The sequence below is a fragment of the Fusarium solani genome, assembly GCF_023522795.1.
Source record: "Fusarium solani strain SB1 chromosome Unknown bctg00000005, whole genome shotgun sequence".
Classification (NCBI taxonomy): domain Eukaryota; kingdom Fungi; phylum Ascomycota; class Sordariomycetes; order Hypocreales; family Nectriaceae; genus Fusarium; species Fusarium solani.
The window spans coordinates 318,878-334,761 of record NW_027072153.1 but is presented as its reverse complement, the minus strand read 5'-3'; the positions used below and the strand labels follow the sequence as shown (position 1 = coordinate 334,761).

Below are 15,884 nucleotides of genomic sequence, written 5' to 3'. Positions count from 1 at the left end.
TTAGATACTGCAGTAACAAAGCATCCGTGATCCTACTGACACGCGGTTAAAGTGCTCCGAATACCCGGACTTCATGTAGCCCCCGCTAACACACCACAGCGACAGGATAAAGCGGCCCCAGCCTCCACGGGACCTATCGCTGCTGAGGTCGCATTTTCGCTCCCACCCTCGAAAACCTCATATTCAGTCTTTTGACTCTGCATCATGGACTCCCAAGAACTCAAAGCCCACACCGAGAAGCTACGACGCGTAGCTTGCGTTGCACATGCGCAACGGGTTCCATTTGGACATGTTCGCTCAGACCACCATCGTAACGCCCTGGATAGCGCCATCAAGAATGTCTTGTCTACCGAGCTCGTGCAGTTCACGTATGCCCAAATCATGGATGGCCTTCCCACAGGAGACGTTTGTTTTGACCGTAGATACCCCGGCGTGTTTGGCGAGCATCCCATAGACTCAGATCATGATGAACTGTGCCCTGGTGCCATGGAGAGAGACCATGACTATTACGAACAATGGAATCCCGAGATCCTGATGTTTGATCCGAAGGTATGCTTGTATACTGTCTAATCTTCCGGTGCTAACGTGCCTTAGGTGATTGCGGATTACCAGGTTGCAGAGTTTGGCTCCAAGTCCTTCAACGTGCGTTTAGTTGAGCTTGTGGCAGTGACACTTCATCAGGTCGGAGTGTTGTTATTTCAACTTGATTTACGAATGCATCAAGGAGATATAGACAGCATCGTCAATTGGAGGATGCCGCCTATAGAGGGGCTCGTCGATGTGCCTCCGCGACCAACCCTTTTCAACCATCACGCATATCTCGACGCAGACATCTACCCCGAGGGCGTCGCCGACATTGTTGGGTACTGGGCTGAAGATCGTATCCTTGGGGGTGTGGCAGTATTTGATCGTGGCGCCGAAGACGCAGCAGCCACGTCGTCAGACTCATCGCGTATATCAACTCCGCGACGATCAACAAGAGGCCCTCTTCAATTTTCTACTTGCCGAGACGGATTCTCCTCCTCCAGAGCCAAACCCACTGCCCGTCTTGAGTAGCGCGCAAAATCGAGTCCGTGTCGACTCGGAGGTTGCTATCACCAATCACAACATCTACCGAGACATCTGGGAACGCAAGCCTCTCACGGTGGAGGAGGAACTGACCATGGAAAGGCGGCCAAAGTCAGATCTTGATTACCCTGAGCTTGCTGAGGAAGTGTTTCGGGTCAATAAACAACTCAGGATTGCGCTGCCAGGGCTACGAGAACGCTCACCTTCGTTCTAAACTCTGAATAGGTAGAATCTATCAAAATGTGCTCTGGCTTCTGTTTTGTATAAAACTCCTAGAAAGTGAGCTGTTATGTAAGCTACAAACAATGCAGAAAGCTTGCCGGAGTGGCGAACGGACGGTTACATATGCTCGAGATGAGCTTCCCATGCAGGATACATCGACGTGCGCAAAGGCTGTAGTGAGACTGCACACAAATTACTAAGCGCTTTAAGTAATATAAAATCAGTATACAGCCTTATTCTTACCTTGCGTAATTCCCTTACTTCTAAGTACAACGCCATGCCCCCAACTATTATAGCAAAATCAAGGAAGCAATACAGTAGCAGCCAGCTTTTGGAAGGCATCATAATCAGCCTCGCCAAAGAGTCTATACTGTAGCCAGGCATACTCCAGCATATCCAAGGCTCGTGTGACATGCTAAAATCCTTTGTTATTAGCAAAGCAGCGATCCATGCCAGAGCGGCGATCTTGGTACTTGCCTTGAACCCGAAATTCTTCATGTCGGTCAAGAACTCCCTGACGCTGGCCTTCTCCCCCTCCTCGATTGTAGCGGTGCCCGCCGTGAAGACGGACCAAAGGTACCCAAGCCGGGTGAGGCCACTTGAAAAGGTCGAGGTCAGAGTAAGGATACGACTGGTGGCAGCAGCAATGGTGGGATCTTGAGCTGCACGGCTAAGTTTTTGGGTGGCGACGCGATCAAGATACACTTTGCAGGCCATTGCGTAGCACTCAACACATGCTGCCGCTGCTAGGAGCTCCTCATGGCTTTCACTGTGGTCCATAGGAGTACTCTGCCTTCCGCCATCTTTGGATAAGTAGAGGAAGATATCCGGTGTACTATTGTGCCAGTTCGAGATTCGATAGGCAAGGTCATCGCGCATCATATTCTCCTGGGAGACATCGAGACTTCCACTGGACTGCATCTTGGCAAAGGCACTGATGGCCGCCTGCACCGACATGAGGCGGGACCAAGAATGGCGGATCTGGGCGAGGATTCTGTCTGCAGGAGTGCGACAAGGATGAAAACTCGGGGCACCGAGGTTGTATTCCCACCCGCCGCCCAAGGTTTCCCAGTAGTCGCCTTGAATGACAGTGCCCTCCCCTGTGGCACAAGCGCCAGCAACGTCAAGATAAGCCAGGAGTGACGCTAGAAACCGACGCATGGGGCGTACCAAGTCAGGGCCGGAGCCGTCAGCGCTACAGCCGTGCTGTCCTCGTCCCGTCATACCGAGCAGGGCGGGGCTGTATATGGCTTCAAGGATCCGGCCGGCGCCTGCAAGGTGGACTTTCCAGGTGCAGTCCGTGGAGTACATCGTTTCGAACATGCAGAGTAGGAGACTCGTGGCCAGAGGCTCCAGCTCAAAACAAGACTGCCCATGCAGGACATCGCCGAGGCGCGTCATGACGGAGCCGTAGACTTCCATGGCTGCCCGGTAATGCACAGCCTTGTCCCGAGTCCCAGGTAGATTGGCCAGGTGCATGGCACCGAGGGCCACCATGGTATCTTGAAGGAGATTGGATGCCCCTGCGAGCTGGGGAAATATGCGATAAGGATTGGCGTTGGATTCTGTATCGAAGACGATGAGGATGGTGGCGACGTCAGTTAGAAAGTGGTTATAATATACAGCTTGCCGCAGTATAAGGCTAGTTGCTGTGGGGGAAGGCATGGAAATCATGTCGCTGAACGAAGAAGGCGACTGAGGCTCCCAGAGATGGAGAATGTCGTCCAACCAAGCCAGGTGGTCAGATCCGACGACCAAACTAGAGTCAACTTCTCCTTCGGTATTTGGGGGATTGTCGTGTTGCGGAGATGTGCTGGCGGGAGTAGCTGGGCCGGACGAAGCCTCGTCGCCGAATCTTGAGGCGCCTTGATCAAGATTATTGTCGGACGAGGCCCTGCGAGGGGTTCGCGCATACTGAAATTCTTCAGTGGATGGCAAAGAAGGCCGAGCCACGGGTTGTCTGCAGTCCCTTGGCGGCCCAACAACCCTAAACACGAATTTGCCAAAGCGATTGTCGCTGTCGTAGGCACAGGACAGGGACAGGCGGCTACAGCTGGCGCAGGAAGGGGTCTGCTCGTCACATCTCACATGCCGCCTACGGCAATTCAAACACCCTGTGAAGACGCGGGGGTGCCACTTCCTTTGCCGTTTCCGCGTCCCTAGCTGTGTCTGCGACGCAGTCTGCGGTGCTTTTACAAGCGACGATGCTGCATCTGGTGGTGCTTCCGGTGGTCTTTCAACCGACAACATAGCTGTAGAGGAAGGGTCGTCACCCATTCTGCCGAGTATGATTGATTGCACGTAGTCAGCGTGGCCCCAGCCCCTGACTGTAGTTGAAGGAAGAGTTGGGCGGGAGGCCTGGAAAGATAAGGGATGGAAGGGATGGATGATGGTTGGACGGCTCCCCCGCATTCATCATCATTGGTCCTTTTCAAGGGTCTTATCTCGATTTCCTCGTCACGGACGCCGCTAGTTAGTCATCACCTCTTGAACGGACGCTGGAGCCGAGGCATTTGGTAATTGTTGAGACTGGCTTAGCTGTGCGTGACGATGCGCTCGTTATTATTATTTGCTGCAGATCTTCTATCTTATTCGGAATAACTCTCAAGCCCGATATCTCTGGGCGCCTGCCTGGGGAGTTGACGCTGGTATATCAGGCAATCAGAGAAGAGCTCTTTATCTAATTATCCTCTTTCCCGTGTACATAACCGTAAAAATGATAAATACATGTAGGAAGGGGGAGAAAGTCACACATAAGAGTAAATAGTATAACAGAGCCAACAAATGCGTTGCCACTATTCAGTAATCCGCGCTTTGCACCGCTCAAAGAGAAAGCTCCACTCTTGGTCCTTGGTAATGTTTTCTTGCGTGCGCAAACCAGTTAATTGCAGCCAAGATGGCAATCACAGCGAGGACTGCCACAGCGTAGTCTACAGTAGTTGGTCAGCCCATTGTTTTTGCATGGAAGTTAGGTCTCTCTTCTGGGCCTGTCTTACTCATTGTTCCCGCTGAAACAGGTAAAGCGGTGGGGAAGGAGAAGAAAACAGTCTCGATGGTCGCTGCCACCACGGTGCCAATGTTGCAAAACCACCCCACGGGTTCAGGCACCCTAAATGGTCGATTCCGAGGGAGCAGCCTGGAATCGCGCTTCTGATATATAAGTAGAGCTGCTGGAAGAGCGAACGATATCATCTGCATGAGAAGAAGCGAGTTGACCAGGGCATTGAAGGCAGTGGTTGAGCCCAGGTACAGACAGCCACAGATGAAAACAAGAATCGAGTTGAACATCAGGGCATTTGCCGGGATGCTGCCAAGAGACGGCGATAGTGACGACAGCTGCTTAGACATGAAGACGCCACGGTCACAGGCAAACGACCAGAGCAGTCTGGATGACGTTTGTTGTACAGCGATGAGGATAAAGACTATGATAATTGTCACAGCAACGAGAAACACCGTGCCGGCGGTATCAGACTTCATGGCAACGCGCCAGAGCGGATAGATGGGCACGCTTTTAGCCACGTTAGAAAACGCCTTTTTAGGTCAGGGTTGAGACTGAAACTTACGTCTCACCGAGGAGGCTGTCCAAGTCAACGATGCAGTATGCCATGACCACTGAGAAGACGAAGCCAGTGAGGAAGCCGATGCCGATGGTAGCCATGAGAGCCCTGGGCACCGCATACGATGCGTTCAGGGTCTCCTCGGCAAGGTGCAGGGCAGCGTCCAGGCCGCCATACATGTAGCACGGCGTTGTAAGCCCGGTCAAGAATGATACGCCGGCGGACCAACCTGTGTTGGCCTCAAACTTGGTCCAGACCCAGGAAGACGGTTGCTTCTCGCTCCGGGCCAGGCACGTAATGCATGAGACGACGAACGTCACTAAAGTTAATATGACTACGAGGATTGATGAGTTAGCAGGGGGCTGCAGGGTCTAACGTAGAAATGCAGATACTAACACGCAGCATCATGAATCCGGTTGGTGCGCTTGAGCAGAAACAAGTTGTACAACAGGGCGAATAGGTTAAGGGCCTGGCTTAGAAGGAATAAATGCCACTGTTTCGCGATATAGCCGTTGTAGAATTGCGGGAAGGCCGTGATGAGCTGGCTGCCGATCAGGGTAATACCTGCTGCGTTTATTGTCCATGACAGATTGGACAGGATGCCGCAGACGTATGCAAGTGAACGGTTCGCTTTCTCCGGGGCCAAGATACTCGTAAAATGGTATTGCCCTCCCGCAGTCGGGTAGACACTAGCCAGTTCGGCGAGGGTGACGGCGGCGCAGGCGTAGAAGGCGCAAGAGATAAAAGTGCCGTAGATGAGGCTGACCGGGCCCCCAGCAGCGATGGCGATGGAGAAGCTCGCAAGAATGGCCACCCAACTGTTTGGGACATTGAAGCCAATGGCAATGATGCCCAGAAATCCAATGTCGCGGCGAGCAGCTTGGTGGCCGAGTTGAACGAGCTGTACCTGACCGGTCGCCAAGTCTTTGGGAGGTACGTCGTCGACTGGGGCCAGTTTGGCGAGATCGAGTTCGGTCGGCTCTAGAATGGGCAGGACTATGTTAGTAATGCTGGCTGGAGTCCTGAATGTCGTCTTACGCTGCGCCATGGCCAAGCAGGTGGGCCTGTGAAGCTGTTCCTCGGTCGCTTGTTGAGAAGAGAGGCTGAGTTTTTGAGACGGTGGTTAAGGTTTTCGTCCTGGGCCAGTTTCGACGAGAGGGACGTTATGAGGGCGGCAAGTGAGAGTCAAGCTGAAAAAAAGGCATGCAAAATGCGATGTTACTGTGGTGTTATGTGGGCAACTAGAATGTTATATTGTGGCAGGTTGCAAAGAGACTGCGTACAACGGTGGCCGACAGGATTGAGGAATATCATGAATCGCCTTTAATCGTTTAGATGTCTTGATAGAGTCTAGCTTGCTTGAATGATAGTGTTATTCACGTCCCTTGCACCGATAACGAAAAAAACCCGAGTTAATAATATACCATCCTAATAAGACTAGCTCGGTTCCGAGCCTGATCAGCAAGAGGGCTAGCCCAGGATCAGGGGTGGATAGATCAGTGAGCCGACGATGAGGTCGTGGAGATTTCCTATTTCGGATAGCTCTGTTCAACCCAAGTTCAGTTGGCTGAAGCCCCACTTGCGACAGTCCACGATTATCAAGACTGGACAGAACCTTCGCCAGTCCCGTCACAGGGAAGTAATCGGGAAAGAGGAGGGTACGCCATGTTCTGGAGATAGACGCAAACAAAACATGGGTGGGCACAGGTTGGACCTTAGACGAATGCGAAGACTGCGAGAAAGCCCTTGCATTTCTACAGCAAGTAGACGGCGGCTGACGAGGCCGTGAAGAGAATTGGAAAATTAGCTGGAACGTGGCAAATTAATGCACTCCAAGCTTCAATGAGGGGGAAGTTGTGGCATACACCTCCCTATGAATGTCTCCAACGCCCTTTTCCCACTCAGTACCCGGGCCCGGAAGGTCGATTGAGAGACCAAAACCTCGGTCTTCAATCAGTAAAGCATCTGTTGCTACCCTCTAGAATGTGCTTGGCTCTGCCGAGATCTCTGTGAAACCTTAACCTTGCCTCGTGGAATTCATCAAATGTCTAAAAGTGGATTCGCTCGTGGAGATTGCCATACTCGGTTTAATCCAAGTAGAACGTTCCTCTTCCCCATGTTCAAGCTACCTCATTGTCAGTGGAGAGGAGTCTGCTATACGCTGGCGGCGTCACCAAGACTTCATTATCCCTGTCTTACCCTCTGCTTTCCAGCCCCAACAAGGTCCCTTTACCCCTTTTACCCCCTACTTCTCCTGCTCCCTGGCTTCGGAGTGATACCAGCACAAATTGCCAGTCTCGTTTCTCGCAAAATTAACCTGGTTTACCCACCATGACTGCCGCAAAGCGCCTCCTCATCGCCAACCGTGGCGAGATTGCATGTCGCATCTTGCGCACGGCACGAAAGCTTGGATACTTCATCGTCGCCATTTACACCAGCGAAGATTCCGCGAGTCCTCACGTGTCTGAAGCGGATGCGGCGGCCCTGGTTTCATCATACATCTCCATCAAGGAAATCACGGCTGTCATCGAATCCTTCAAGATACAATACGTCATTCCAGGGTACGGCTTCCTATCGGAGAACGCAGAGTTTGCCTCCCATGTCGAACAGCACGGCGCCCGCTTCGTGGGGCCTTCTGACGAGCATATCCGTGCATTCGGCCTCAAGGACCAGGCAAGGATCCTGGCCGCAAAAGCTGGGGTGCCGATTGTGCCAGGATCGGATCTTGTCGAGTCGATCGAAGAGGCCGAAGCCGAGGCAGACAGAATTGGGTACCCGGTAAGTTCACTGTACCTTTGAGGCCAAATACTCGACAAGACCTCAGCTAACTAGCTGCCGCGGCCAGATCATGATGAAAGCAACGGCCGGAGGCGGAGGCATGGGTTTGCAAATTTGCCACGACCGCTTGCAGCTACAGTCCGCCTACGACGCAGTGGTCAGCAGAGGGCAGACCCTGTTTTCCAACGCCGGCGTATTTCTCGAGAGATACTTCCCAGTCTCCAGACACATCGAAGCCCAGGTGTTTGGCGACGGCCGAGGTGACTGCGTTGTCTTTGGTGAACGAGAGTGCTCGATTCAGAGAAGACACCAGAAGGTCATCGAGGAGTCACCGAGCCCTTTTGTCGATGGCAAGCCAGGCCTGAGGGAGAGGTTGCTCGAGACTGCCCACTCGTTGGCGTGCAGTGTCAAGTACCGTTCGGCCGGTACAGTCGAGTACCTAGTAGACGACGCCACTGGAGATTTCTTTTTCCTCGAGATGAACACCAGGCTTCAGGTCGAGCACGGCGTCACCGAGCTTCGTTTCGACATTGACCTGGTCGAGATGATGCTCAGGCAGGCCGAAGCTCCACTCGACCTGTCTCTCTACCGCGATATCAGACCTCATGGCGCCGCTATTGAGGCCAGATTGTATTCCGAGAACCCCATCAAGAATTTTACTCCCTCTCCAGGGTTGCTTCAGCAAGTGAGATTTCCCGATGGGGATAACATCAGAGTCGATACATGGGTCATGTCTGGGACAAAGGTATCGCCGCTATATGATCCGCTCCTCGCCAAGGTCATGTCCTACGGTGCCGAAAGGTCCTCGGCAGCCGATGTCCTTACTAAAGCCCTTGAGAAGACCCAATTGCAGGGAGTCGCCAGCAATCTTCTCTATTGCAAGGCCATCTTAGACTCGGACGGTAAGTTTGCTTTCCCGTGGTAGGATCAGGCGCTGACATGGCCACGGCATCAAGACTTTCGAATGGGCAATACCACCACGTCATTTCTCAACTCGTTCTCATTTACCCATCCGGCAATTGAAATCCTCTCGCCAGGCTCTTACACCACTATTCAGGATTACCCAGCGAGAAAGGGTGTTGGATTCGGTATTCCGCCCTCGGGCCCCGCCGATTCTCTCCACGCCAGACGTGAGCTGCCACCACAAACTTGTGCCCAAGGCTGCGGAACTGTACTGACTCTCGATAGTGGCGAATCTGATTGTCGGCAATGAGGAAGGCACTGAAATGCTAGAACTTGTGTTCAATGGGCCCACTATCAAATTCCACGATGCGGCCGTGGTCGCTATAGCCGGTGCTGACATTGAGATTTCACTCGATCAGAAGACACAACCTATGTGGACTAGGCTACAGGTCCCATCAGGTTCAGTCTTGAAGCTTGGTGGCGTCACCTCTGGAGCATGTTCATATCTCGCCATCAAGGGCGGATTTCCAGGAATTGCTCCACGACTGGGTTCCAAATCAACGAGCCCTGTCATCGGGATGGGTGGGCAGAACGGCCGGCCGCTGGCGATTGGTGACTTTATCGACATTGTGGCCTCAACCAAGCTATCACCATTCGTCCCATTCCAGCTTCCTCGCTACCTTGTACCGCAATACGACATGTCTGTACTTTATTGCCTTCGAGGTCCCCACGGGTCCGCAGACATAATCACCGAGAACGACTGGAGGACTGTCACGTCAAGCGAATGGACTGTGTCGCATCAATCTTCCCGTGTCGGCATCCGCCTCATTGGACCGAAGCTGGAGTGGTCCAGGACATCTGGTGGTCAAGGTGGCTCCCATCCGTCCAACACGGTCGACTACCCTTACCCCGTTGGCGGCGTCATCTGGACCGGAGACGAGGCCGCCATTCTCCCCGCCGATTGCCCTTCCCTTGGTGGCTTTGTAACGTCTCACGTTGTACCAAAGGGAGAGATATTCAAGCTTGGACAGCTCAAGCCAGGGAGCAAGTTTTGCTTTGTCGAGGTTGACTATCAACAGGCCGTTGAGCTCGACAAGTGTCAAGAGGCCCTATTACGGCACGTTGCTAAAGTTTCTAGCTTAGAATCGGTACAGGGGAGGCCAGTGACCGATCTTTCTCTGACGGAAAGTACTAGCAGTGCCTCCACGACAGGGATTCTAGCACGTTTTCAAGATGCCACTATTCGCCAGGGAGGTGACCAGTTCCTCTTGGTGGACTACCCCCAGACCCTCGATCTCGGTGTACGGTGCAAGGTCCAGGCACTAGTCGAACTGGTGAGCGCCGCCCAGGTGCCGGGTATTGTTTTGGTACAACCCATGGGGTGTGGTGAGTCAACCTGGCCCTTGTCGCGGCTAGCCCTAGCAGAAGCACCCATACTGACACCTCTCCCTCTTATCAGCCTGGCTGGTGCAGTACGACAGCCTCATCATCCCACAAGCGGAACTGGTCCAGCGACTTCTACTGTTCCTGCAGCTCAACGACAGCGGCAAGCGACTGCTACCCAGCCGTGTTATTCGGCTGCCCATGGTCTTTGATGACCGGGCCAATCGGGAAGCGATTGAAAAGTACATCAAACTGCAGCGGCCGTATGCTTCGTATCTCCCAGACCCCATCGAGTTCATTGCCAAGGCCAACGGCCTCGAGTCCCGAGATGATGTCTTGCGCATCGTCCTGGAGACCCGATTCCTGGTAGTTGGCGTCGGCTTCTTCAGCGGCACACCCTTGGCAGTCCCGCTGGACCCTCGCTCGCAGCTCACAGTACCCAAGTTCAACCCCTCGCGTACCTCATCACCGGCCGGCGGCTTGGGATTTGGCGGCTCGTACCTGTGCTGCGACCCAGTTGACGCGCCCGGCGGTTATGTGAACTTTGCTAGAACCATCCCGGGCTGGGACCAGTTCTGCCGGAACAGGGCCAGCTTCGGCGACCAACCTTGGATCTTCCGCAACTTCGACCAGCTGTCCTTCTACCAAGTCACTGAAGACGAGTTCGATGACATGTACGCCAAGTTTCAGGCTGGACAGTTCGTTTTCGACATCCAAGAAGCCACCTTCGATATCGAGCAATACCAGCAGTTCTGCCTGGATATGAAGGACGAGGTTGCAGCTTTCAAGTCTAAGCAGCATGAGGCCAGTGAACGCGAGGCGAACAGGTATTCATATACTAGTCCTTCCCATGATGCGAGGACATGCCGGTGACTAACAATGTGCACTAGAGAAAAGGAACTGGTCAGACAATGGGAAGAAGAACAGCTGGCAAGACGTCAGAATCAGTTGGCCTCACAGGACGAGGAAGAGCAGGGCAAGTAACAAGACTATTCCAATCTTTGACAATGTTTCTAAGACACTCTTTCTAGGCGCCTCAGCAGCTCAACAGGTGGAGTCTCCGATGCATGCAAGCGTGTACAAGGTCCTCGTTGAGAAAGATCAGATTCTTGTTGAGGGTGAGACATTGCTCGTTCTGGAGGCGATGAAGATGGAGGTCAAGGTTTGCACTCCGCCAGGCTATGAGGGTCTCAAGGTCAAAGCAGCCACCGTTCTGCCTGGTGATATTGTTACGCCTGGAGATTGTCTAGTCCTTGCCTATTAGGGTTAAGCCACGGCAAGGAGTTTAGTCTACACATTGGTCGCGCTTCTAATGTCCATCAACTGGGAAGGGAGGTACTCTTGTTGTGAACGAATAAACGCCACACGTGAGATCCATTCACCCGATAGAAAAATTCCAGCTTGAAAATGTTTTCCATTAATTCTCTCGCCTTGATTCCTTACACGACTCTCAATAATCCCTTCATCGGAGAGCATTTACCTCTCAGAGCAACAGGTGCAGATCGGCCGCGAGTAACATAAACTATCATCTAGCTCGGTTATCCCGCTAGGGAGCGGGCTTCAGCTATAACAAAGAACACAATATCAACACATCATAGCATTATATCGCGAGTAAGATACAGGTGGCCACTGGTGTTGGCAAGTGATAAGCCTCTCGATCAACGGTATATTTGAAATGCCTGGATCTCGGTAATTCATTTAGAGAATTTGAGAAACAATCCCGTAACCATCACCTAAACGCGCCATTCCTCATTGAAGGCATTCACAACCTCTCTCGTTGCAGCAGCAACTTCAGACGCCCCCGGAGTATCGCTATGAATGCAAAGACTCAGCGGCGCGGCGCTCAGTTTTAGATCAACAAAGCCGTCCGTTTCCTTGCACTCGATAGCCCCGGTGCGCAAAGCATAACCCAGCCGCGACCGCAGTGCGGCAAGGTCCGGACGCTCGTGGGAGCGTGAAATGATGCAATCACCATGCTTGTTATACTCCAGGTCCCCAATGATCTCCTGCACAAAGGGGATGCCCATCTCGGCGCATGTGCTCTCCATGATGGTGTTGGGTGCTCCAATCATAGGAACTGGCAGCCCAGCCGAGTCAGTAAACTGAATGCTGGCCCGACAAACAGCTTCGCAGATTGACTTGTCCTTGCACATGACACCATAGAGAGAGCCATGAGGCTGCAGAGCGTGAGGGTTAGCTGATGTTCAGAGAATTCATACCATGTGTATCATCTATAGAGACAAGGAACAGGGCCTGGATCAGACCATGATACGTACGCTGACGTGCGACAATGGGAGACCTTCGATATCTAGGAACGCTTTCAAGGCGCCAATTTGGTAGATGACCATTTTCTCGCACTCAATGGCATCCATCTTCATCTCTCGGCGGCCGAAGCCTTGCAGGTCGGGGAACGACGGGTGCGCGCCAACTTTGATATTGTGTTTCTTGGCCGCTTTCACCGTCTTGTACATAACCAGAGGGTCGCCAGCGTGGAAACCACAGGCAATAGAACAGGCCGAGATGTACGGCATGATTGCCTCGTCATCTCCCTGTCAGGTGCGAGAAAATGTTAGCTGATAAAGCCCCAATCATGGTATGTCAAGTATGATGTGAGGGAGACATGCCATTGCCCAGTTTCCAAACGCTTCACCCATATCACAATGGATTCCAATGGATTTGGAGGCCCATTTTGGGGATGTTGTTGACATGATGAGGACTGGTTGCGGTGTACAGAAAAGTTACAGGAGGTGAACAGTTGCCACTTGTTGGCTGGGGACACTGAGGGAAGAGTGGGCTTATCAAGACAAGGAGTACTTAAAGAGATGAACTTGGTAGCTCGTTCCTTTGCCAGCTTCCGCTACGCCGACTTGCACGTCTGTCGTGTAGTTGTCCCCTTTAGAATATGGTCGCCTTGATTAACCTGCACACTCCAACAAGCTTTGGCTAACCAAATACGGCAATCTCCACGATGAGGTTTCCGACCGCGTGTTTATGCCTAAATAAGGCAATTCGCCATGTGCCCAAGCGGCAAGTCACTGCCTAGGTACTAATAAAATTTACTAAAAGTCTACCTACCTCTAAAGTCCGCTTACCATTTTCCTTTACATTAGTTAAATAGAAAGAGTATTAACAATTGATTATAGGCTAAATAATACATAAAATATAATTACAAATATTAGCAAGCTTTATTTATATATATTATAAACAAATTAAGTTTGTATCAAGTCATCCTGTCTGCAGCTTCTTAGTAAGATGCCACACAACCAAGGCCAGGCTACTGAGCAAGATTTCGCTGCCGTATCCATCTGTACACTTCTCCTAGCCATTGTGGCCTAATATTAAGGTGGTGATCAAAATCTAGTTTCATCGTCTCTAACGCCAGAGCAGGAGGATCCAATCCGGTTCAAAGATGCAGTTGGAAGGAAGTTTTTATTTCCCTGGCATATATACAATACTTCACTCATTCTCGCGGGAGAGCGTTACTAATCTTGGTCCCCAGGCTATGGAGGAGCTCATCAAACAGGCCTTTATCCAGGTGGACGTACTTGGGCCGCATGTGGTACAGGGACATTATGACTTGATGAGCCCAGATGGTGAGATAATCCTGCCAAGCATCTGGGGTAAGGTCGGAAGGCCAGGGATGATGATTACGATGAACATATGGTCCATAGACAAGTCGCCACCTCCGGGAGTGCTCAAGGCGCCAATACCGCCTCGCCATGTGCCGACCAACGTTCCAGGGCTGAGACCACCAGTACCAGCTCGATGGGAAGTCAAAGCAGGTGCCTCAGGAAGGCCATATCTCGTGGACAATAATACTGGAACCACCCACAGGACCTCGCCTGGCGATGGCAGCCACCAGCGCTCTGGAACACCAGCAACTCCACCTATACCGTCAGCTCCTCAGTCGACCGCACCGGGCCAGGTACCGGCACCTCGAAGGGGGGTTGAGACTAGCACAGATTCCTAGGAGTCTCATCACCATCGCCGTCATCCAGGCGACGCAAGGGACTCTCCAGAACTCCGTGCGAATGAGAGGCTGAGGCCTGACGAGGAACTAGCAAGACGTATCAAGGAACTAGATGCCATCACGGAACCGGCAGTCATCGAAATTGTCAAGGATATGGAAGAAAGTTCCAAGATCATTCAAGCCCAGTCCAAGACAATAACCAAAGCTCTCGAAACAATGTCTCTGGACTCGTTCGAAGACGCCGTCAGCGCTTTTCAGGCTGAGGGGTCTTCTCAGCAGACGGGCACTGAGGCAAGCTTCAGTCGAGGCACTTCTCTTAGAGACACTATGGAGCCAGAACTGTTTAGGGATGTTATTGGCGACAGCATAGAGCATGGACATGGGGAGGAGGAAGATAGTGGAATTTCTGTCGAGGGTCAAGATCACGAGTCTGGTGCCGTTACAAGTGATTCGGAGGACTGGGAAGACTGCACTGACGATGAAGAAACTATGGCGGAAGATGACAATGGGAGCCGTTAGGGACCGAACTATTATAGCCCTACCATATCTACCGGATATAGTCCTTGGCCACGGCATCTCAGATCCCGACCGTGTTAGTTGATGTCGATGCCTACTGGCATTGGCCATCATAGCAAAGCACATAGTTATTCATGCCTAACAACATGAAACCCAAATATTTTAAAACAGCGTAGCACGAAGCATAACAGCGCAAGGGTCGTGATGACCTTTGACGGCCAGCTTGCCCTCACACGTTGCGTTGTAGCGGCTCGTGGTCTGCTCCTGGCCCTTGCACCGGCGTGTTGGCAGCTGGTGTATTAGTAGGTTCCAACCGCCTAATGATTAGTTCACAAGGAGGTTCCCTTTTCCAAATGCATACCCAATTGTTCCTCCAAACAGCTTGAAGCGCCATGGGAAGCACATGAGCTCATCTTGGAGTCAGATTCTGAGAGCTAGGATAGGTCTATTTCATGCAGGAAATATATATTAAAAGTCAGTGCGTTAACGAAAGTAAGTGCACATATGGAATTCTGTTCCCGTGCGTGCCAATGAGTGTGCAATTCTGTGGCCTCCAAACAAAGCAGCCTGATTTCGTTTCCATCCTTTCTGGCTGGTATTGTCCAAGCCATTTCTGATAGCCTCGGTTATTTTATTCCCGAAATTCCAAATTTCTTTTTGTTTATTCGTCGAAGCTGGCAGGGTGTCTTACAGTCATTGCGAACTTGGTACTTCAAATCATTTTTGTTCGCACAGCGCTTGGCACGTGCGAGGGCACGTGAGTTCATTTCTGAGCAGCAAAACCTCCACCTTCTCATGCACGGACACCAAAAAACCATCTCGTGATAGCCTCACTTGTAATTAATGTCCAATTACGGCGCCAAGTCAAGCGCCGATAGCGACGTTGATAAGAATTTATATCACCTGGCCGGCTCACCAACTTTAAAGATTGACTACTTTATCCAGCACAAGACTTGAAGGAGTGATGGCGACTGTGATTACGGTCGTCCAGTACGAGTCCACTATGTGTCTGGCGGCATGGATCGCGGATCCTCAGCAGTCTAGACCTGCAGTGGCACTAGGTCACCATCCGTCGGCCGTAACCATTCCCGAAAGGGCATTTAACTAGGTTTGTCGGTGGTGTCGCCATTGCGCACACGGGAGAGGAACAGAGCGGACATGGAGAAGAGTAATGAACACTTGACAGACAAAAGATTTATTGATTGTCAATCTAAAAACTAGCCAACATTCACAGCAAAACAGCCTTTAATTATCTAGGCCATGGCCCTTAAGCCTTATGTAAAACATGACCACAGCCCCGCGAATGTGTCCCATGTGATGCAATACATAGCCCTCCAGCGCAACCGGTTTATTGCGTTTCTATCGTCTCTGGTTTGTTTTGGCCAAACCGTCGCTGATAGTGGTAGATCCTTCATTTCCGGATCTAAGGTTATTTTCTTTCTTTTCAATGTATTCGTTTTCGATACCAATTGGATCAGGGCGTGTTT

The 15,884-nt window shown here is 51.8% G+C and overlaps 5 protein-coding genes across 5 annotated transcripts; 3 read left to right on the top strand and 2 right to left on the bottom strand.

Moving 5' to 3' along the window:
* Nucleotides 1-204: 204 nt before the first annotated feature.
* On the top strand, nt 205-1,282 carry MRS44_008499 (uncharacterized protein; the record flags this gene model as incomplete). The annotated part of the gene is made up of 3 exons (XM_065620956.1): nt 205-549; nt 595-900; nt 944-1,282. 3 exons carry the CDS (start codon nt 205-207, stop codon nt 1,280-1,282), a joined length of 990 nt encoding a protein of 329 aa, XP_065477028.1.
* Nucleotides 1,283-1,407: 125 nt separating this feature from the next.
* Nucleotides 1,408-5,895, bottom strand: MRS44_008498 (uncharacterized protein; the record flags this gene model as incomplete). Its single annotated transcript, XM_065620955.1, has 6 exons — nt 1,408-1,472; nt 1,677-3,184; nt 4,169-4,220; nt 4,287-4,798; nt 4,854-5,166; nt 5,244-5,895. The coding sequence occupies 6 exons, from the start codon at nt 5,893-5,895 to the stop codon at nt 1,408-1,410; spliced, it is 3,102 nt and encodes a 1,033-aa protein (XP_065477027.1).
* Nucleotides 5,896-7,178: 1,283 nt separating this feature from the next.
* MRS44_008497 (uncharacterized protein) lies at nt 7,179-11,175 on the top strand (the record flags this gene model as incomplete). The annotated part of the gene is made up of 6 exons (XM_065620954.1): nt 7,179-7,625; nt 7,672-8,527; nt 8,582-8,755; nt 8,814-10,000; nt 10,062-10,738; nt 10,809-11,175. 6 exons carry the CDS (start codon nt 7,179-7,181, stop codon nt 11,173-11,175), a joined length of 3,708 nt encoding a protein of 1,235 aa, XP_065477026.1.
* A 469-nt stretch (nt 11,176-11,644) lies between these two features.
* MRS44_008496 (uncharacterized protein) lies at nt 11,645-12,442 on the bottom strand (the record flags this gene model as incomplete). The annotated part of the gene is made up of 2 exons (XM_046280071.2): nt 11,645-12,088; nt 12,188-12,442. The coding sequence occupies 2 exons, from the start codon at nt 12,440-12,442 to the stop codon at nt 11,645-11,647; spliced, it is 699 nt and encodes a 232-aa protein (XP_046131941.2).
* A 1,121-nt stretch (nt 12,443-13,563) lies between these two features.
* On the top strand, nt 13,564-14,400 carry MRS44_008495 (uncharacterized protein; the record flags this gene model as incomplete). The annotated part of the gene is made up of 2 exons (XM_046281182.2): nt 13,564-13,836; nt 13,882-14,400. The coding sequence occupies 2 exons, from the start codon at nt 13,564-13,566 to the stop codon at nt 14,398-14,400; spliced, it is 792 nt and encodes a 263-aa protein (XP_046131940.2).
* Nucleotides 14,401-15,884: the final 1,484 nt, after the last annotated feature.